Source organism: Alosa pseudoharengus, unplaced genomic scaffold (genome assembly GCF_046254945.1).
Source record: "Alosa pseudoharengus isolate Yale_2024_CS ecotype anadromous, Long Island Sound unplaced genomic scaffold, YU_APseudo_1.1 YU_APseudo_1.1_scf_6, whole genome shotgun sequence".
In the NCBI taxonomy this organism is placed as follows: Eukaryota; Metazoa; Chordata; class Actinopteri; order Clupeiformes; family Clupeidae; genus Alosa; species Alosa pseudoharengus.
The window spans coordinates 11175899-11200083 of NW_027468848.1; the positions used below are offsets into that span (position 1 = coordinate 11175899).

The 24185-nt window shown below is 40.6% G+C and overlaps 2 protein-coding genes across 3 annotated transcripts; both read left to right on the top strand.

Annotated features, from left to right (window-relative positions):
• The first annotated feature begins 262 nt into the window (after window positions 1–262).
• Window positions 263–9981, top strand: LOC143105555 (tripartite motif-containing protein 16-like). Of its 2 annotated transcripts, XM_076269555.1 has the most exons (6): window positions 263–894; window positions 4864–4959; window positions 5486–5719; window positions 6832–6991; window positions 7589–7645; window positions 8505–9981. In XM_076269555.1, exons 1-6 carry the CDS (start codon window positions 313–315, stop codon window positions 9020–9022), a joined length of 1647 nt encoding a protein of 548 aa, XP_076125670.1. In that variant the 5' UTR covers window positions 263–312; the 3' UTR covers window positions 9023–9981. The 2 variants fall into 2 exon arrangements, with proteins under 2 accessions (XP_076125670.1, XP_076125671.1); XM_076269556.1 differs by lacking the exon at window positions 7589–7645.
• A 3335-nt stretch (window positions 9982–13316) lies between these two features.
• On the top strand, window positions 13317–21277 carry LOC143105557 (tripartite motif-containing protein 16-like). The gene is made up of 8 exons (XM_076269559.1): window positions 13317–13968; window positions 14592–14687; window positions 15804–16037; window positions 16927–17098; window positions 17211–17243; window positions 17440–17499; window positions 18615–18671; window positions 19706–21277. Exons 1-8 carry the CDS (start codon window positions 13381–13383, stop codon window positions 20224–20226), a joined length of 1761 nt encoding a protein of 586 aa, XP_076125674.1. The 5' UTR covers window positions 13317–13380; the 3' UTR covers window positions 20227–21277.
• The last annotated feature ends 2908 nt before the right edge of the window (window positions 21278–24185 follow it).

The following is a 24185-nucleotide window of genomic DNA, read 5'->3' on the forward strand; positions in this document are numbered from 1 at the left end:
GACTGGTGCGTGCATTAACAGTAAATGGGGTTGTTTTACTCTTAGGTTGGAGCAATGAACCCATACTGTCAATTGTCCACATTAATTGGTCATATCAGCTATGCAGAATTACCTGGCAATCTTTGTCAATAACAAATGTGTTTTGACCGTGGCGAGTCTGGCGACGAATGTGAATGTGCTCTGCACTGACACACCCCTAAATGCAACAAGGAAGTCTTCCCCAAGCTGCAGCACACCGAATTCAGAGGAAACGAAACTGAAAGTAAAGAGTGGTTTCAGAGGTTTCTAAAGTGTTTGTCGTGCTCAGGAAGAATGGCAGAGGCGATTTCAATTAACCAGGACCTTTTTATCTGTCCGATTTGTTTGGATCTACTGAAGGATCCAGTGACTATTCTCTGTGGGCACAATTACTGCACGGGCTGCATCCAGGGCTGCTGGGATCAGGAAGATCAGAAGGGAGTTTACAGCTGCCCACAATGCAGACAGACTTTTACTCCGAGACCTGTTTTAAACAAAAATAACGTTGTTGCTGAGCTTGTGGAACAACTAAGGAAGACCAGAATTCAAGGTACTGCTCAGTGTTTTGCTGGACCTGGAGATGTGGAGTGTGACAGCTGCACCGGGAGAAAACTAAAAGCCGTCAAGTCCTGCCTGGCGTGTTTGTTGTCGTACTGTGAGACTCATCTCCAGCGCCATGATGAACTCTTCTCAGGGAAAAGACACAATGTGGTTGATGTCACAGGTCAGCTACAGGACAAGATTTGCGCTCAACACCAGAGGCTTCTGGAGGTATTTTGTCGCACAGATCAGAGTTGCGTCTGTGTGCTATGTCTGGTAGATGAACACAAAGGCCATGACACGGTGTCAGCTGCAGCTGAGAGATCAGAGAAACAGGTAAGTACCGGGGGGGAGTTCAGGTGCGGATATTTTTAGTGTGACTGCTCACACACCATGGAGAATGTATCCCTTACAAAACTTACCATATAATGATAAATCACTCATGCAATGACAATTCATGCAATGCCAATTCAGTCAGAATCAGAGGGACCCAGCACTGATATTTATGTTTATGGCATATCCTATAGGATCAAATGTGAAAATTATAGTAGGCCTTAATGTGTGCAGTAGTCTACCATTGTAGGCTACATGGGTCCCCAGTGATATTGGCACATACCAATTTAGGCTAATTAACTGGCCTTGTTTAAAGTGAGGGTTTTCTGCCCTCAGTGGGAGTCTGGGAGAGTATTTGATGTGTCTACTTGCTGGTTGATTTAGTTTTTTTTTTTTTTTTAAATTCATGTCTTTTTTGTTGGCAAAGTGCTGGGTTGCATATTTTGGTATATGCATTTGCATAGTTTGTGGTTATTACAACCCCAACACCGTAAAGGGGTTATACTTACTAAATCAAACGTGAATAAAAGGCACAAAATAAGGTCGGTGTGAGAGTTATCTGTGTGTTTATGGGATTAATGTGACCATTATGTTCCTATTTTTTGCTCTTTCCAGTTTAGCCTAACAGGAGTGTCACGAATGTACAGTCAAACTGCCCGTGGCTGACTATAACTAAGTTCGGCAAGCTTAACTTTACATGTCATAACATCAACTAAACATAAGTCACACATTCATTCTATCACTTGTAATATGAACGTAGCCTTTTTCCTACAACTAGGTGAGATAATTGGCTATGCCTGTTATACTGAAGTTCCACAGTTAGCTAGCAAGCTAACCGTTTTACATGGGATATGATAAGTGTAGCTAGTACGTGCTGAATGGGTTGTAATGTAGCCTACATCGTTTCGACATGAGTAAGTTACGTACATAATTCTTTATAACTCCCGTGTTAGTAAAATTATTGAATGGCCTGTAAATGAACAACTAGATGTAACGTCAAGGTGTGATTAGGCTATCTGTCTTTCCCATTAGAATCAATGATATATGTTAGGGCTGTCAATCGATTAAAAAAATTAATCTAATGACATACTCTGTGATTAATTAATCTAAATTAATCACATATATAATATTTGCTGTGAAAGTATTTAATATTTAATTTCAAATGAATCATTGAATAATCAGCATTAGTGACATTAAAGTTCAAAAACTCTTTTATTATTATTTTAATAATGGCCATAATAATCTATGATATGACCTAATATGCTGAGGAAATAAATTCAAAAGTGCTTCGGGAAGAAGTTTTTTTTTCATATACAAGCTATTTCAGGCCACAGATATAACCTAGGGGACACAATGAAAAAATGTAAAAGTGTAAAAAATTAACACTCCCCTCAATGTCAACACTATTTATTTGCATTGATGTGCGACACCATCAGGCCATTTTTTAAAAGTAAATGTTCTAATCAATGATCTAGGCAGCACATTTTCTTCTCTCTCCTTCTTTTTACAGTCTAATGGTTACTGACTACAATGGCTCGGGGTCAAAGGTCATACGGAATCGATTAATCTGCGTTATTTTTTTAATCAGTTATTTTTTCTCAAATTAATTAATCGAAATTAATCAGTTATTTTGACAGCCCTAATATATGTATGTTAACTTGTTTTCCGCTAAAATGGGGCGTGATGCAGATTAAATGTAGCCTTATGATGATGCGCCTTTAGTAGGCTACGTAAAGGCATGCTGCACACACTTGTTTGGGCTTACGAGCCGGCGTAGAGTAGATTCGTACAATAAACACCAACGCAGGTTTGAACTCCCGGTCAGCTGAATGGTGTTTTAAATTGCTGTGGACACCGATGCCGACATGAGTGCGATGCACTCTGCTTTCGACATTCATTTACTGTACATTAGGTTCCATTCTTTTCAATACAACTCTGCACACCAGCATCGCACTTTGCCCCAGTGTAAATCACGATTCAGTTATATTTGGTCGACGCCGCTCCATAAAATCCATTGTTCATCCAGTGTTTGCGTGTTAAAAACTTCGGCGCTGATGTGTGTGGCAAGTGACAGTGCACCATAGACTGTAGGCCTATAAAATGGCAGTGCACTCATGTCGAAAAGTTCCTTATTTTCAACTGAACTCAAAGATAATGAATATAGTATTTTATGTTTGTTATGCTCTTTATTAGCTATATTTCTGAAGAATATATTGTGTTGCCTCAGGTCTGCTGCACATCTTTTGAAATTTGATTTGAAATAATCAAATAGACCTACATCTTAAAGTTAAGTTAATGAAGTAACTTGCTTTGCTTTCATTTGAATCCTAATCAAGATACACACAATAATAATTGCTTTATATTGTTCACATGGCTCCTGGAAAGTTCAGAAATGCAAAATAATATAATTTAATCATGCGATAAAATATGTGATTAATCGTGATTAACTATAGGAATTCAGCGATTAATCGTGATTAACATTTTGAATCGTTTGACAGCACTATTCAGAATTGATTGTACTTTGCCAAATGTGCAAGATGCTCATGCTGTAGGCAATAATGCTCCTCCACACCGTCATAGAGGTTGGGTTTCGAACTGAGCGCTAAAACAAGGTGGATAGATTGAATACTTGGATAGGCCCTCTCCTCTTTAGCCCAGATGAGTCAATGATTTCCAAAAAGAATGAAAAACTTTGATTGGTCTAACCACAGGACATTTTTCCATGTTACCTCAGTACATTCTAAACAAGCTCAGGCCCACATAAGAGGGTGGCATTTTCTGTATCATGTCTCAATACAATTTTAGCTGTTACAATTTTGGCTGCAGTTTTTGAATTGAGTATCAAACTGGGCACATAGACAATGGTTATCAGAGGTTTTCCTGAGCCCATACAATGACATGTCTGTTAACAGGTCTGGTGTTGATGCAGTGCCATCTGAGGTCCAAAAGATCATGGACATCCAATTTGTTTTTCAGCTCTTTCCCTTGTTTGCAAAGATTTCTCTGGATTCTCTGAATGTTTTAATATATACGTCCTGTAGATGATGAACTCCCTAAATATGTCACAATTTCATGTGAAGAAGCATTAAGATTACATTGTTTCATCATTTGTGCACACAGGTTTACACAGAGGGATGAATACCCCTACATCTTTACTTCTAAAAGACCCTGCCTCTCTGGGATGCTCTTTTTCATACCCAATCGTGTTGCCAGTTACCCTAATTAGTTGTGAAACATTCTTCCTTTTATTTCTTTATCATTACACAACTTTTCCAGCATTTTGTTACCCTGTCCCAACTTTTTTTGAAACATGTTACTGGTATCAAATTCAAAATTAACATATATTTGCCATGAAATAGTCAAATTTTTAATTTTCAATATTTGATATGTTGTCTGTATCCTTTTTGCAACCAAATATGAGTTTAAGAGATTTGCAGATTATTCCATTCTGTTTTTATTCACATTTTACACAACATCCCAACTTTTTTTGTTTTGGGGTTGTATTATAAGGAGCTCCAGGGGCTCACATTGTGCTTTTTGAGAGGAAAACCTTTCTAATCATTAGGCTAATAACAATATTTTACATCAGACATACAATGACAAATATTATTATTCCTACAGATGTTTATTCGTACAACTAGTCATATGTATTACCTGAAATTATATTACTTATTAAATGTGTCTTTCAGAAGCAGAACTACACAAAATAATGTGCTGAACTCCCAGTTATTACTGATCCCATCTGCAAACTTTGTGCCAATTAAAGATTAACACACCGGGTCATTACTAAATACATGGTATCCCTCCCAAGTCCCAATAAAGACACTGTTTGCTCAGATCCTGCAAAGAAACAGGCTTCTTAATGACTACATTTATGAATCAAAATTTCATGTGAGGATTAAATTACTATTGACTGTACAGTGTAAGCACATGTAGTAACGTGTAGTCTGGTATTGTAACTGTGTCATTTAGAAGGAGATGTTGGAGACCAAGAAGAAACTCCATCAGAGACTCCAGGAGAGAGAAAAGGAGCTGCTGGAGCTGAAGAAGGCTGTGGAGACTCTCAAGGTGAGTACTGAGAAAACTATAGACCCTTTCAACTGCATAAACAAACAGGTGCTCTCCTTGGGCATTCCTGGTGGCACAGTTATCAACATTGAGCTAATGGTAACTTGGGGACAAACAAGAATGCTTTACTGACCAGAGAGGACAGCAGCTGGCTGCCATGTCAGAGCTCATCTAACGGTAGCCAGTTGGTACGTAGCTGTACAGTGTGTAAACCTCCCTCCCAACACCTTAAGAGACGTGCTAGCAAGGGAGTCTGTGGGTTTTACACTTCTTAGCGTGCTCGACTCCCATTCTGAGGTGCTGCACGTTGCAGGTTCAAGTCAGTACGAGTGCAGGGCTGAGCCGCGTGGGCAACACAACGCAGGTTACACTCAGTCAGGGCTCTCATCCAGTCAGCCAAAGAGGAGTCTGCAGAACTGAGTCACTTTCCAGTTCCTCTGGTCCACACTGTGGGTAACAGGCTGTGTGGAGGAGCTGAGTGAGGGCTGCTTTAGATGGACCCTCCTCTTTGTGTGTCTCCTAACAGAGCTCTGCACAGATAGCAGTGGAGGACAGTGAGAGGATCTTTACTGAGATGATCCGCTCCATTGAGAGAAGGCGCTCTGAGGTGACAGAGCTGATCAGAGCTCAGGAGAAGGCTGAGGTGAGTCGGGCTGAAGGACTCCTGAAGCAACTGGAGCAGGAGATTGCTGAGCTGAAGAGGAGAGATGCTGAACTGGAGCAGCTTTCACACACAGACGATCACATCCATTTCCTCAAGGTAACTGTAGTGTAAATAGAATATTACCAAACAAAGTATTTAATATCCAATATTATACAATCCTCGTTTGAACATACTAATTAAATTGACATACAACATACCGGTAATTAAAGTGTCTGTTTTCAGTTGAATGTTCTTGCATTCAGTGCCAAAGCTCTGCAATATTGCATTCAGTGTCATAGGTCTGCAATATATAACCTTGGATATGCATTAGATCAGACGTCTTCAACACCTTGCTTGATAGAAGCACAAGGGAGGGACCCTCTTGTATTGCATTAAATTGCTTACTAAATCCGACCAACATTATTATGCAAGACAACTTATTTTTAGGGCTGTCAATCGATTAAATAAAATATTCTAATTAATTACATACTCTGTGATTAATTAATCTAAATTAATCGCATATATAATTTTTGCTGTGAAAGTATTTTAAATATTTAAATTCAAATGAATCATTGAATAATCAGCATTAGTGACATTAAAGTTCAAAAACTCTTTTATTATTATTTTAATAATGGCCATAATAATCTATGATATGACCTAATATGCTGAGGAAATAAATTCAAAAGTGCTTCGGGAAGAAGTTTTTTTTTCATATACAAGCTATTTCAGGCCACAGATATAACCTAGGGGACACAATGAAAATAGAAAACACTCCCCTCAATGTCAACACTTATTTCTTTGCATTGATGTGCGACTATAAAGTTGATGAACTCCGGCGATATGCAAATTCCTTGCTGCAGACATTGCAGAGGACTTTATTTTCAACACCATCAGGCCGTTTTTTAAAAGTAAATGTTCCAATCAATGATCCAGGCAGCACGTTTTCTTCTCTCTCCTTCATTTTACAGTCTAATTTTTACTGACTAGAACGGCTCAAAGATCATACAGAATCGATTAATCTGCACTAATTTTTTTAATCAGTCATTTTTTCTCAAATTAATTAATCGAAATGAATCAGTTATTTTGACAACCCTACTTATTTTACATGAGACATTACTGTAATGGTGTATACAATGGTAATCCATTAAAATAACAATTTTGGACAGAGATCAGATATCTATAGATCAGATATGTTCCTATCCATTCATCTCTCCGTCTCTCATTTGTAGAATTTCCACTTAGTCAGCCCTCAATCTCAGTCTAAAGACTTATCCAGCACCTCTGTCAGCCAAAGCTGGTCTTTTGAGGCTGTGAAGAAATCTGTCTCCACACTGAAGGGGCAGCTGGAGGATTTCTTCAAGCAGGAAGTCATGAAGATCTCTGCAGCAGGTCGGTTATATTCATTATAAAAGGAGAAAAGGTCACATAAAATAATGACATTTATCCAAAGTGTAGCATTTTCTCATTTTGTGTTATACATTATACATTATACATATGCCACTCTGAGAAACTATACAAATAATTGATTGAATAATTGCTCCTATACCTGTGCATAGTGATATCCATGCCATCATGTTGGTTATGACCTATTGACCTATGACCTATACCTATTTAATTCACCCATTTCCTCTGCACTTTGTTGGGTTAAGGAATTGATTCAAATGGTTACATTACATACCAATGAATCGTCATTTAGCTGACACGCTTATCCAGGGAGACTCACAGTGAACTAACTACAGGAACTACTGAAGCAACTTGGGGTTAGGTGCCCTGCTCAGAGGCAGCCCCTGGGATCAAACTCTCAACCTTTAGGTGTTCCATTTGTAAGCTCCAGAACCACTAGACCACCTGCCCCCACATATGAAGGTCTTCTGAACCTGCTCTTCCCATCCTGATGAAGATCAGTACTGCTTGCATGAGTGCATATCCATCTTCACTTTGGTTCAAGTTTGGTTAGTCATAATGTTTTTTGTTTTTCTTTCTCAGTGTCTGATGTCCAGGCTGTTTTTACTGAGCCAGTAACCAGAGAGGAGTTCTTAAAGTGTAAGTTGGTCTGGTCTACAAACACTGAGACAAACATGTACACACAGTCATTCATTGATAAAGTATTTGTGGAGTCAGAAACACACGCACACACACACACGGACACACACACACACTCACAAACATAACCACATACACTTTTAATCTTTTTGAAAAGAGGCAGTCAGTGAACACTTACATGTACACTTGCACACAACCATTCATACAAAAATGTACAGAATCACACACACACACACATGGCCATAACATACGTAACATACACACACACACACACACACACACACACTTTTAATCATGTTAATACACTGACATACACTCACACATGTATACATACATACGGCCATTCATACAAAAATGTACAGAATCACTCACACACACACACACACACACACACACACACACACAGCCATAACATACATATCATACACACTTTTGAAGTTTGGAATAGAGACACTAGAAATCTTAATTATAAACAGCACACACACGAAAATCTGAAAAATAAATCTAATCTGCACCATACGCACACATCATATAAACAAAACACACACAGACATACATACACACTGAAACACACATACTTTCTTTTAATCTTTTTGGGAAAAAAACAGTGAAACACACTCATATGTACACGTACACACAGCCATTCATACAAAAATGTACAGAATCACACACACACACACATACACACACAGCATACACATATCATATAAACAACACATACACACATACACACACACACACACACACACACACACACACACACACACACACACATACACACAGCATACACGTACACACACATACTGTAATACACAAATACAAGTCTAACTGTGTCCTGTTCTCTCTTCTCCTCCATCAGACTCCTGTCACTTCACACTGGATCCAAACACAGCACACAGAACCCTCCATCTGTCTGAGGGGAACAGGAGGGTGGAGAGGAGAGATGAGTTCCAGTCATATCCTGATCATCCAGAGAGATTTGATGGGTGGCCACAGGTGCTGTGTAGAGAGGGTGTGTCTGGACGCTGCTACTGGGAGGTGGAGAGGAGTGGGGAGTGGGTTTGTATAGCAGTTTCATATAAAAGCATCAGCAGGAAAGGAGGGGGTGCTGAGTGTGGGTTTGGATGTAATGATCAGTCCTGGATGCTGCAGCTCTCCAGCTCCAGCTCCTATTTCAGGCACAATAATAAAGAGACTAAACTCCCTCTAGTGGCCAGCTCCAGAATAGAAGTGTATGTGGATCACAGGGCAGGAACTCTGGCCTTTTACAGCATCTCTGACACAATGACCCTCCTGCACAGAGTCCAGACCACATTCACTCACACACTCTACCCTGGGTTTTATATATATTCTGGATTATCAGTGAAGCTGTTGTGACCCACACCGTATACAGCAGGACAGGAATGTAAAGACCCCAGACACATATAGATAGATGCTGTTATCACATCCACACAAACACCCATAAACACATTACATTTCATCAGCACACATATAAGCCACCACTCACATGTAAGGATCTGGAAGCTGCCCCTCAGCTGCCTGAGATTCTTTTTTCTTGGGGAGAACGAAACACAAAATCACTCAGCACACCACACACATACTACTGAGTGAGAAATGTGTTGATGAGCCCAGTGTTTCACCCCCTCTGATCCTCTCCCACAATCCATCTCCTCTCCCTCCTGCTCCCCCTAACCCCCCCCCCCCCCCCCCCCCTCCCCCAGGTTTTCAGGTCTTTAGTCCCTCTGTGATTGGACACGTGTCTGATGGAAAACAATAATTAACAACAATTGCGACTACATATTCGTAGTCTTGTGATATGTATTGGGTTTTATGATGTTTTTTTTGTGTTAAATTCAAATACATGTTAAATAACTAAATTAATAAATGAAAAAAACAAGTTGTTGTAAAAACAAGTACAGAATTTGCTTATCATAGGACATGTGGAAATCACTACAAGAAAGATCATATGATGAGAAACAATAAAACACTCTTGAAAACAATACATTTTGCAGTCTAAGTCTATGAGAAAGAAAACATCAGGGAATATAGCCTTAATGTACAAGTGTATAGTTTATACAGTCTATGGTAATGTACCCTACCGTCTCCTTAGAATGTTGTCAATCAAAACACTCTAGAACAATCTGTCTAATGCTGAACCCAGATCAGAATGTTGAACACATCTGTGTTCTGTGGGAGAGCAAAGACTCACCCTGAGTGCTGCATGTGTGCAATGAAGCTGATGTGTGTGTCTAAACGTATGTGATGTTGGTGGCAGGGGTAGACGTGTAGGTGATAATGAAAATAAATAATTATGCAGATTTATGTTGGTGATGATGTATCTTGTCATTTGTCTTGTCCGGCAGGTTTCAAATTAACATTCATAAACTATTTTGGGAATGTAACGTTCTAGCAAATATATTTCTATATATTTTTTTTAAATATATATTTTCTGAAGGACATTCATATCTATTAGGCTAGGACTTTTATGTGTTCATGATATTTTAACCTAAACTGCATTGCTTAATGGCCCATTCCCAGTAGGCATCCAGGGAGGCATATCTCCAGTGGGTAAAAGAAGGTGTACAGGGCATCCTAAATACATCTGAGCGAGCGACTGTTGTGTAGCATTGAATACTCTCTGTCCACCCTGAACCCGTTAAATAAGCCCTTCTACTGCATCATATTTCTCATTTAAAACAGCAGAGCAGCGCGAGCAACAGAAATAACATAGAGACGGTTGCATCACGCTGCACTGCAGCACGTTGTGTACAGTTAGGACCTTCACATTGAACACAATGTAATGAAACTGATTTAGTTGCTAATGCTCACTCACATCACATGCAGTTGGACATGGTGTTAGTCTGAGATGGGATCATGGTCAGGTGATCAAGCCTGGCAGAGAAACCAGGCTAATGGTTCCATTCAATATCACTCCACATGAAAAACATGTAATGAAGTCATAATTCATCACATAACACATTTATTACACAAGCAGTGTAATCTGTGTGGCTGAGCAGCAGCCCTTTAGATGAGTAGAATCACATTACTCATAACAATTATTTTACATCATTCTACTAACATACACATCACAATCATTTAACAGCCCACAGACACCTGAGTTATTTTCCAATAATATATCAAAAGGAGGAAGAAAATAAAAAACAAAAAATCGTACAGCCAAAATATATATAAAAACTTCCATCCATTTCCTTAAATTTAAATCCCCTTCAATCCTTTATATATATAAAAATAAACTAATTCAGCCTCACAGAGACACATACATTTAAAGAAAGCATGTAACCATATTAAAGGAGTTGTCCACATTTGAATGCATTACACTTTTAGTCAGATTTAACTAATTGCATTTTTGACATCTATTCTCACAGCAATAGAACAGAATAAAGGGCAGTTTCCAAGGCGTACATTCGGAGATGTGACCTACCACTTCTGTTAAGATTTATGGAGTTGCCTACCTCACATCCATAAGAAGTTTCATTTTGGGATGCATCAGACGTGTTTATACAACAAAATATACATAACTAAATGCGTCTCAGATCACCTGGGCAAGTGGTTTGAGTGACTGAATCTCAATGTGTCTTGGTCCTTTGCGGCTGTGGTGGAGAAGTGGCAACGTCACCGACTGACAATCGGCCAACCCAGGTTTGATTCCCCAACCCGCCATTGCAAGTGTGTGTCGCTTTGGATAAACTTTGGATCAGCTCAACTTTAACTTTGGTCCTTGTTTATACTTGTATTAGCACTGTCCACTTGTGATGAGATGGCCAAACACACACTCACTCACACACACACATACACACACACACACACACACACACACACACACACACACACACACACACACACACAGCAGCAGCATCAGCAGACAGAAGGAGAAAATAATCTGATGTTCATTGTGCTTCTTTCAGAAGAATGTTGATCAGCCCTCTACTCCAGCAGTGGCTTAGAGAGTAAAGCTACACATGGGAAGACTCCACTATAAGATTTCTAACAAGGAAAGAATCTTCCAATAAAATATGGCAACCTCTGCTGGTCAAATGGACAGAAGTGTGTGAGACAAATAATGCCCATGCAGGTGAGCCAGGGTGCCCTGAATGTCTTTCTGTGCACTATGTTGACTGTCATTATTTCATTTTTTCTCTCTTGCTGGCTTTTCTTGTTTCTTTCTTTTTTGTCGGGGGTGGCTTTTCTTGTTTTGTTGCTGAAAATTTCAGAAAACCCTGAGAGAAAGCTCTTGTATTGTCATACTGTATAACCGCAATGATTCCTTCAATAAATACATTTAATAAAAAATGTTTTATTCCCAACACTTCAGCATGGCAGAGAAACCAGATATGGTGCTGGTGCTCCAAGCTGGTGATGGAGCCGGTGCACTGCTACACCCGCGCCCAGGAGCTGGTGCTGCGCCAGAACGCCACCTGGAACAGCGCCTTCCTCCTGTTCCACTCCGCCACCAAGCTGGTGATGGAGCCGGTGCACTGCTACACCCGCGCCCAGGAGCTGGTGCTGTGCCACGTGCGGCCCACCGTGCTGCTCATCCCCGTCTGCGGCCTGGCCTTCTGCTGCCCCCTGCTGGCCAGCATGGCCACCAGCAGCCACAACGCCACCTGGGTGACGGACTGCGGCTCGGTGCTGTCGGTGGACGTGTCCGGCTACACGTACGTGGTGCTGTACCTGATACAAATGTAGATGCCCACAACTTCTCCAGACCACAAAACTGGCACCTACTTGACTGGGCATAACTGAGTCAGAATTAAGAATTAAGAATTAAGAAGAGGACTTTCCACTTGCTACTTATCAGCACTGATGTGTGGGCTGACACACACTCACAAGACAAGCAGTAGGTGGCAAACAGATGTTAATAACCCTAATGATAGGAAAATCAAAGAAAGAAGAAATGTATAATGACATTTGTATTTTTAGTTATTTGATGTAAATCTGTCATAAATCTGCCTACATGTCTGACTTTTTCTTGTAATGGACGAGGCTGATGAGCATTTCCTTTACGTGTGCAGATTCACTGGAGTCGACATAGATAGAGGAAAATACTTTTTATCATAGCATACCTTACAGAACATATTCATGACATAAAACTAAATCAATACACTACAACATATACAAACACACAAATGATTCATATAAACTCAGTCTATATACTGTATATGGCTGGCTTCAATCTACAATAAAGTAAATTTTCTTACTCATTCCTGTGCAGACTTTGAGGTCTCTTCAGTCGTTTCATATTACACATTATCTCCACTAGATGACATCATTACAGCTGATATCCAATTATGAACATATGCCGTCCTGGCTGCAGTCTACCCATGTACTTCATTGGTTCTGAATTGAAGATTTTACATGAGTGTGGGTTTCCCGGTTTACGATGGGCTTACTATGTTTTCAATTAGCTAGTTTGAGAAAACAATATTTGGAGTTTAAATTCCTTTCAAATATGTGATTATTTCTTATTTTCTTATCCATGAGAAACACAACATTAAAGAAATAAGATAGGCATAGCCTACAGCTAGTACTGTATAACTGGTCACATGCAGCTTGTCATGTTATTTTTCATGATTAACAAATGTGGTCTGGCACTTTAACACCGATCTGCGCGCAACAAGGAAGTTGTGTGAACAACAGGGGTAAAAAACGAAAGTGAAAGAAAGGTGTTGTTCAATAGATTGTTGTTGACTCGTGTTCGTTAGCACTTAAGTAAAATGGCAGAGGCAATGTCAAATAACGAAGACCTTTTAATGTGTCCGATTTGTTTGGATCTACTGAAGGATCCAGTGACTATTCTTTGTGGACACAATTACTGTATGGGCTGCATTAAGGGCTGCTGGGATCAGGAAGACCAGAAGGGAGTTTACAGCTGCCCACAATGCAGACAGACATTCGCTCCAAGACCCGTTTTAAACAAAAATAATGTTGTAGCAGAGCTAGTGGAACAACTAAGGAAGATCAGAGTGCACGCTGCCCCTCCTGCTCTATCTACTGCTGGACCTGGAGATGTGGAGTGTGATGTCTGCACTGGGAGAAAACTCAAAGCTGTGAAATCCTGTTTGGATTGTCTGTTGTCTTACTGTGAAACTCACTTCAAAGCTCACAATGAACTGCATCCAGGAAGAAATCACTCAGTGATTGATGCCACAGGCCAGTTGCAGGAGAGGATCTGCCCTGAACATAAGAAGGTGTTTGAAATATTTTGTCGGACTGATCAGAGTTGTATCTGCTATCTGTGCACGATGGACGAACATAAAGGCCATGACACAGTCACAGCTGCTGCAGAATGGAAAAACAAACAGGTGAGTACTGGAACATCACTTGTGTCTTAATTTTATTTGAGAAGTCCGACATACATATAATGTGTTATAGGCCTAATAATCAAAAGAACAGTGACTATAAGACTATACTTCTTAAAGTCTACTGATTCTCTTTCTCATTAGAGAAGACATGAACCAGGAAATCATAACAGGTGCAAAGTGCAAAATGTATGAAATTCTGTCAAACATTGACATGGCACCCTCAGCTGAATATGATACTGTACAATGTTTTTTTCTGGTCCAATGTATTCAGTCTCTGAGCTTAACTTGTGTATAATGCATAATGTCAGAGCTTCTACTGAAACAAATTAATAGAGAGCATAGCACTGTTCTCAGATGCTTTCAGTTACAGTAACTCACTTCTTGTTAATCAGATGCACTATATATGTTTGTCTTGTAATGATTCTATATTGTCTGTTTTTTTTTTTTCATTCCATTTTATGTACTTTACTTTTGAAACTATGTTTTTTATATTGCCCATTTATGTTTTTTATTTTTTACTATTATTTGCTTTTGTTCATTCAAAGCACATTGAATTAGCCATGTGTATCAAATATGTGATGTAAATTACCTTGACTTAAATATGCCTGCCCTCTCATAAACAGAAGCAGTTGGGGCAGACCCAGAGGAGATTCCAGCAGAGAATCCAGGAGAGAGAGAAGGAGCTGCAGGAGCTGAGGAAGGCTGTGGAGACTCTCAAGGTGAGTACTGACCACAGTAAAGACAACTGCTGATTGATTAAGGTTTCAGCTCTCTAATATAATTTAGAATTGTTATGGCAGCTGTGTTGATGTGCTATTACCAGATCACAGGTATAATGTTATTTTAGCACAACAAACAGTAGGCCACGGGGCCACTGGTTAGGGCTTCAGACTTGTAACCGGAGGGTTGCTGGTTCGAACCCCGACCAGTAGGAATGGCTGAAGTGCCCTTGAGCAAGGCACCTAACCCCTCACTGCTCCCAGAGCACCGCTGTAGCAGGCAGATCGATCTGCGTGGGGATTAGTGTGTGCTTCACCTCACTGTGTGTTCACTGTGTGCTGAGTGTGTTTCACTAATTCACGGATTGGGATTAATGCAGAGACCAAATTTCCCTCACGGGATGAAAAGAGTATATATACTTACTTATACTTATAATTCACAGATTGGGATAAATGCAGAGACCAAATTTCCCTCACAGGATCAAAAAAGAATATATACTTATACTTACTTATATACAAACTCCCTTTTTTATCCCAGTGCTTAATGATAGTCATGATGAATTCATGATGAATAATTGGCACACATCCAAAGAAAACTATTAGTGGTAACATTTTACGGTAAGGGTACATGAATAATCATGAATTCATGAATGAATAATTTTCGCCTCAGTTAGGGGACCAATCACAGAACGTCTCAATGAGATGAGGTCTGACGTTAGCCAGGCTAATCATCATGATCATTCTTAATAAATCATAAATCATAATGATGTGCTCACCATACTTAATGCTTTAGTTGATGTGTTCATGTATGAGGTTATGAATGACAGACTATGAACTCATGTAAATTCCTGATGATTCATGAGATATTAAGAAATGAAGTAATGTATAAATCATGAATTAATTCATGCATGAATTCATGATAATTCATGTACCCGTTACCGTAAAGTGTTACCAATACATTGTAATTCCACCCTCGGGCCGGACTGTGCCCAGTGAGTAACTGTGCCTCTGCTGTTATCTCTACAGCACACAAAGAACCACTGACACCATGAAACACTTTCAGCTTCACCTCCCTCTGTGTGTCTCCTGCCCTCCTCTTTGTGTGTCTCCTAACAGAGCTCTGCACAGACAGCAGTGGAGGACAGTGAGAGGATCTTTACTGAGATGATCCGCTCCATTGAGAGAAGGCGCTCTGAGGTGACAGAGCTGATCAGAGCTCAGGAGAAGGCTGAGGTGAGTTGGTCTGAAGGACTCCTGAAGCGACTGGAGCAGGAGATTACTCAGCTGAAGAGGAGAGATGTTGAACTGGAGCAACTTTCACACACAGACGATCACATACATTTCCTCAAGGTGACATCATTAATTTCAATTAAATTAAATACATTTCCTGAATCTGAAATTACAAAAAAATTAGATGTACCACATAACAGCCCAAAATACTGTATGATGCTCAATCCTGCAGTCCCTGTATGTCTGTGTGTGTATGTGTGCGTGTGTGTGTGTGGGGGGTGTGTGATCTCTTGTATGAGCCAACATTGGGTGGAACTTCACAAAACCTGGCACGCCCCCAGAGGCTGTCAGGGTGATCATACACATCACATTTGGAGCCGTTCAGGACATCTCAGCTGAAGATGGTGGTGATTAAAGAGCCATGTTTTTTGCATTTTCATTTTTACTGGGGAGTGCAACATCACAAATGAGTGGTTATGGGCTAGGTTGATATGGGTCCTTGAGACTAGCATACCACAAACATTTTGTTATCTCGGGTGCAACGGGTGGGTAGTTATTAAACGAAAAACTGCATTTTTCGCTTCCTGGGGGGGGATCATTTACCACAAATTCTGAGACTCTAGAGGTGGTCATTGGTCATAATAACATAACAATTTCTATGACAGAGAGAATTCAGTTGACATATCTTTCTGTGCAAAGACTTTGGTGTGTAACAATAACTGTATGTTTGCTGTGTAATGTGTGTATAATGTGTGATAAGGATTGTATTGCTTTACATGCAGTAGGTATAGTATGTAACATACACACATACTTAAACACGTGAATGCACAATTACCAACACACTAAACAGACTGATTTAACCCAAATCAGATTGAAATGATTTAACCCAAATCAGATGTAACTGATTTAACCCCAATCAGATGTAACTGATTTAACCCATTATGTCTGCAGCCTTTGGGGAAACAGCCCTGACTCTCACCTGACTCTCACCTTGTGGTTCTCTGTGCAGAATGTTGTGTCAGTCACTGCTGCTCCTTGCAGTACAGTTCCAACCAGCATGAGCTTCAGCCAAAGTTTCTCTTTTGAGGCTGTGAAGGAATCCCTCTCTGAAGTGAAAGTGCAGCTGGAGGAGAAACTGGAAGGCATCTTCAAGCAGGAAGAAGCCAAGATATATGCAGCAGGTTGGACAATCATCTAGATTTGACACACAACCATGCACTACTTTTACAAGACACTGTTCTGTCCGAAATGTTATGGATTCATTTTGACTGTATTTTTTCTGTCTTTCAACAGTGACAAATATCCAGATCATCCAGTCTTTAGAATGTGAGTCTGTCATTAAGTTAAATTCCATTCTACAGCTAAAATATAACTTCCTTTCAGAGCTAACAGGCCTGTCACAAATGCCAAAAGGAAACATTTCCAAAAAAAAAATATGTGAAGATAATATATGCAAAGCGAAATGTGTGTTGGTTTGTTCTGTTGATCCTGGTGGAATGAGTATCTATTTGTTGGTTCCCAGATACTGATCCTGAACTCTCAGTCAGAAGAACAAGCAGTAGGGAGATACTGCCACCATACAGTAAGTCTTTACTGTAATGACTGATTCTAACAGCCTCTAAGGGGTCTAGTAAAGGAATCATAGTTTCACTTAATCTTTTGATCTTTCAAATATTTTCTCAGCTGCCAAAACAAGCAACACCCCAAGGCATTGGGGTGTTGCTGGTCTCTAAGAAATTAAGGCCCATCATATATTATGGGTAAACATGTCGTAAGAGGCATGAGGGTAAGACTTTTATGAAGGATTTAGGAGAAAAAGCAAATACACTAGATCTTTGAATTTATCAGAATTTATTTGAATTTAACAACAGACAAAGGCAAAAGCTGATGGAGATCAGAGATGGAGTTAGAATACAGCTTTAACAAACAGGAACCTTAAAATGCACTTCAAATCAGATTACATCCATTACTTCTGCAGCTGTCTTGTGATAGTGAACTGATTGAGGGGAGTTAGACCTGAAGGTCCTCTAAACATACCTTTACCCTCCTAATGAAGATGATGGACTCTTGAATAAGGGCATATCCATCTTTACTTGTCAATGGGAGGTTGTAGGCCTTTAAGATTTAAACAGCTGGGGACTTACTTATTATATAGACATTCATTAGAATAAAGGTACATACAATAATGAAGTTTTGTGCAAAGTGCAGCCTTTTCTCCTTTTCTGTTATAAGTTGTTACAGGTTGATGAGTTGTTTGGTCCAGCACTATGAGAAACTATAAAAATAATTGATTGAAGCCTGCTTCTATACCTGTGCATAGTGATATTCATGCCGTCTTGTTGGTCATCATAGCTAATGTGATGATTGGTCATCATACTGTAGATAATGTGATGATTCAGAAATTAGAGAAAGTGACTTACAAGTGTTTACTTTTGTTATTTGTACCCAGATGCTTTTGGTCATTTAATGTAATACCAACTTAATCAACCCATTTGCTCTGCAATTTGTTGGGTTGAGAAATTGATTCAAATGATTACATTACATTAAAATGAATCGTCATTTACCTGACACTCTTATCCAGAGAGACTCACAGTGAACTAACATCAGAAGATAAGATCAGTGATGCTTGAATGAGCGCATCTCCATCTTCACTTTGGTTCAAGTTTGGTTAGTTATAATGCTTTTCTTCTTTCTCAGTGTCTGATGTCCAGGCTGTTTTTACTGAACCAGTAACCAGAGAGGAGTTCTTAAAGGGTAAGTTGGTCTGGTCTACAAACACTGAGACAAACATGTACACACACAGTCATTCATTCAAGTATTTGTGAAATCACAAATACACACACACACATTCAAACACGCACAAACACGCATGCAAACACACATGCACACAAACGCAAACACACACATACACACATACTGTACATGCAAACACAGACACACACACACACACAGACAGACAGACAGACAGACAGATACACACACACACACACACACACACATTTAATCCTTTTCAAAACAGACAGTGAAACACGCTAATAATACACAACCAATAATACAAAAATTTACAAAAATCACAAACACACATACATACACCCACACACACATCCATGCGCAGTTTTGAATAGAGACACTACAAATCTCAAAAATAAATAAAATACGCACCATGCACATATCATATAAATAACACATACACACACAAACACACACACACACACACACACACACACACACTCACACACATACACACATACACACACGCATGCAAACATGCACACACACACACATGCAAACACACAGACACATGCAAACACAGACACACACACGCACACACACACATACACAAGCACACACACATAACATAAGCACACATACTTTGTTTTAGTCTTTTGAATACAGACAGTGATACACATTTAATGTACACTTTCACACAGCCATTCATACACAAATGTACAGAAGCACACACACACAGGCAGCCGTGGTTAGCGCTACGGCTGAAGTGCCTTTGAGTAAGGCACCTAACCCCTCACTGCTCCCCGAGCGCCGCTGTTGTTGCAGGCAGCTCACTGCGCCGGGATTAGTGTGTGCTTCACCTCACTGTGTGTTCACTGTGTGCTGAGTGTGTTTCACTAATTCACGGATTGGGATACAGTAAATGCAGAGACCAAATTTCCCTCACAGGATCAAAAGAGTATATATACACTTATACTTATACACACAGACACACACACACAGTAATTCACAAATTACACAAGATTAAGTGTGTCCGGTTTTCTCTTCTTCTCCATCAGACTCCTGTCACTTCACACTGGATCCAAACACAGCACACAGACACCTCCATCTGTCTGAGGGGAACAGGAGGGTGGAGTTGAGAGATGAGCTCCAGTCATATCCTGATCATCCAGAGAGATTTGATGTGTGGCCACAGGTGCTGTGTAGAGAGGGTGTGTCTGGACGCTGCTACTGGGAGGTGGAGTGGAGTGGGAACGGGCTTGAGATAGCAGTCTCATATAAAAGCATCAGCAGGAAAGGAGTGGGTAATGGGTGTAGGTTTGGAGGTAATGATCAGTCCTGGAGGCTGGACCTCTACAGCTTCAGCTCCTATTTCTACTACAATAATAAAGAGACTACACTCCCTCTAGTGGCCAGCTCCAGAATAGGAGTGTATGTGGATCGCAGGGCAGGAACTCTGGCCTTCTACAGCATCTCTGACACAATGACCCTCCTGCACAGAGTCCAGACCACATTCACTCATACACTCTACCCTGGGTTCAGATGTTACAGTACTGGATCATCAGTGAAGCTGTTGTGATCCCAGACCATGTAGGCCCAATCCCCCACACTCTACCCTGGGTTTTATATAGTATGTACTAGATCATCAGTGAAGCTGTTGTGACTCACACCATATACAGCAGGACAGGAATGTAAAGACCCCAGACACATATAGATAGATGCTGTTATCACATCCACACAAACACCCATAAACACATTACATTTCATCAGCACACATATAAGCCACCACTCACATGTAAGGATCTGGCAGCTGCCTCTCAGATTCTCTTTTCTTGGGGAAAACTAAAGACCAAAACCACTCTCTCATCTCTGGACCCAGCAGATATTACAGCGTCTGGACCTCTGGACCTCTGCTGGAACACACATCAGCACACCACACATACACTATTGGGTGGGAAATGTGTTGATGAGCCCAGTGTTTCACCCCCTCTGATCTTCTCCCACAATCCATCTCCTCTCCCTCCTGCTCCCCCTAACCCTCCTTCCCCTCCACCAGGTGTTCAGGCCTTTAGTCCCTCTGTGATTGGACACGTGTCTGATGGAGAGAAAAAAATTAACAACAATTGCGACTACATATTCGTAGTCTTGTGATATGTATTGGGTTTTATGAGGTTTTTTGTGTTAAATTCACATGTTAAATAACTAAATTAATAAATGAAAAAACAAGTTGTTGTAAATACAAGTACAGAATTTGCTTATCATAGGACACGTGGAAATCAAACAAGAAAGATCATATGATGAGAAACAATAAAACACTCTTCAAAACAATCAATTTTGCAGTGTAAGTCTATGAGAAAGAAAACATCAGGGAATATAGCCTTAATGTACAAGTGTATAGTTTACAGTCTATGGTAATGTACCCTACCGTCTCCATAGAATGTTGTCAAACAAAACACTCTAGAACAATCTGAACATAGATCAGAATATTGAAATAATCTGTCTTCTCTGGGAGAGCAAAGACTCACCCTTAGTGGCCTCATGTGTGCAATGAAGCTGATGTGTGTGTCTAAACGTGTGTGGCAGGGGTAGACGTGCAGGTGATAATGAAAATAAATAATTATGCAGATTTATGTTGGTGATGATGTATCGTGTCATTTGTCTTGTCCGGCAGGTTCCAAATTAACATTCATAAACTATTTTGGGAAAGTAACATTCTAGCAAATATATTTCTATATATGTTTTTAAATATATATTGTCTACAGGACATTCATATCTATTAGACTAGGACTTGTATGTGTTCTTGATATTTTAACCTAAACTGCATTGCTTAATGGCCCATTCCCAGTAGGCATCCAGGGAGGCATATCTCCAGTGGGTAAAAGAAGGTGTACAGGGCATCCTAAATGCACCCGAGCGAGCGACTGTTGTGTAGCATTTAATGCTCTCTGTCCACCCTGAAGCCATTAAATAAGCCCTTCTACTGCATCATATTTCTCATTCAAAACAGCAGAGCAACACGAGCAACAGAAATAACATAGACGGTTGCATCACGCTGCACTGCAGCACGTTGTGTACAGTTAGGACATTCACATTGAACACAATGTAATGAAACTGATTTAGTTGCTAACGCTCACTCACATCACATGCAGTTTGATCTGGTGTTAGTCTGATATGGGATCATGGTCAGGTGATCAATCCTGGCAGAGAAACCAGGTTAATGGTTCCATTCAATGGCACTCCATATGACAAACATGTAATATAGACATCATTCATCACACTAGGTGTGTAGAATCACATTACTCATAACAATTATTTTACATCATTCTACTAACAGACACATCACAATCATTTAACAGCCCACAGACACCAGAGTTGTTTTCCAATAATATATAAAAAGGAGAAAGAAAATAAAAAACAAAAAATGGTACAGCCAAAAAAATAAATATATATATATATATATATATAACTTCCATCCATTTCCTTATATTTAAATCCCATACAATCCTTTATATATATATATATATATATATATATATATATATATATATATATATATATATATATATATATATATATATATATATATATATATATATATAAACTCTTTCAGCCTCACAGAGACATGCATTTAAAGAAAGCATACATCCTTATAGCATATTAAAGGAGTTGTCCACATTTGAATGGGTCTCAGATCACCTTGGCAAGTAGCCTAGAAATCTAGACTCCCTAGCGGCAGCAAATGTGATTTGCAGCCAGGGTCGTCTAGTTCAACGTCTAGTTCCCATCCGCTAGTGCCAATCCCTTGCTGCGCTGCAGCCTTCGTGAAGAATTTGTCCCCTTTGGAGGGGACTACCCTATATAACGCAGCGTACCCCACAATCGGCTCCCTTAAAAACTTCAGCTTTGATGAAGAAAGTCTCATACGAAGAAGAACAAAGGAAGTCGCCAGGAATACTCCAGCCACCGCCCCGGTGGTCCCAGTGAGGAAATGTACAGCTTGCCCTGGTTGGATTTTGGACCTGCATGTCCAGTGCTCCATCTGAGTGAGTGCAGCTCTCTCCCTTCTAGACAGACCGGAGGTGGCTGCGCACTTTGATGCTGAAGTCCCTCTGGAGCAGGTGCTCAGTGAGGTACTGGAGGAAGTCTCTGAGGCTGACGTGCTGGAGCTCGAGTGACACTCTCCTCTCTTTACACTGCCAGACTGGGATCCACCAGAGCTGAAGGAGGATTACCCAGCGGCTTTGTAGTTGGCGGCCATCCTTTCTGGTCTACAGCTGCCCTAAGCTACTCCCCAGCCAGCTAGTGACCCACACAAGCCAATGGAGTTTGGAGCTTATGTGAAGGCTCGCCCCTCGACACCATCTGTGGTGGCCCCAGTGTTTCCAGTCCTCCAGGAGTTTGTGCAGAGTTCCTGGACGGCCCCAGCCAAAGCCTCCCTCCCAGCAGTTAGTTTCCTCCCTGCGCAGCCGTTGCAGGCTGGTTGGAAGGATTTGTGAACGGAGCACCTCCAGTAGACAGCCATCTCACTATTCAGCTGCAGCTGGACACGGCCTCACGACCTCTTCTGCCCAGACGTGAGCAGGAGGCTAAGCTGGTGGATCAAATGTTTGTGGGCAGTGCCCAGGCGGCGTCTACCTTGAACATTGTGGCTTAACTGGCAATGCGTTGGCTGAACTCTCCCTCTTCCATGCCCGTCAAGATGGGGGAGTGGCTTGGCAGGTCTTAGACAAATCACACGCTGCCTACATAGCACCATCTTACTGCAAATGCACACAAACACACACAGAGGCAACTCCATCACACTCTGCCTACACAACACCGTCTTACTGCAAACAAACACACACACACACACACACACACACACACACACACACACACGCACACACACACACACACACACAAACACACACACACACTGTTAGGTCGTTTGCTGGTAAAGGTCTGTAGTGGGCATACCATATAAAGGCATTTGTTTGTTCTTACCAGACAGCAAGAGAATCTTTGAAGCACAGATTAGGATTGTCCACTTCATGATGCAGATACTGTGAGGCTCAGCTGGTGTGTCATTGCATGTTCTCCTGCTCAGTATGACCAGCAGTCTGGTCTGAACATCATTTGTGAGGTATTTCAGCTTTTCACCATGTATGCTATGCAAACAGGGGCATCTGGATCAGATACCATAGCCATTGCACTTCCCCAAAATAATGATATTATCCACTCTCTAACCTGTTTTCTGTTGGCAACTGCAGAACCAAGGTCTATTGATTGCTTTGTCTGTTATATTTATACATTTAGCCAATATTTACAGATACATGAATGAATAGCCAATGAGTTAGTAGCAATTAATCCAACTGATCCTGAGGTTGTCTGATGTTGAAGACAATGGCAGGCTGAGTCTGTTCACACACACATCTCTGGAGCCCATGCTGAAACACACACACACACACACACATCTCTGGAGTCCATGCTGAAACACACACACACACACACATCTGGAGCCCATGCTGAAACACACACACACATCTGGAACTCATGCTG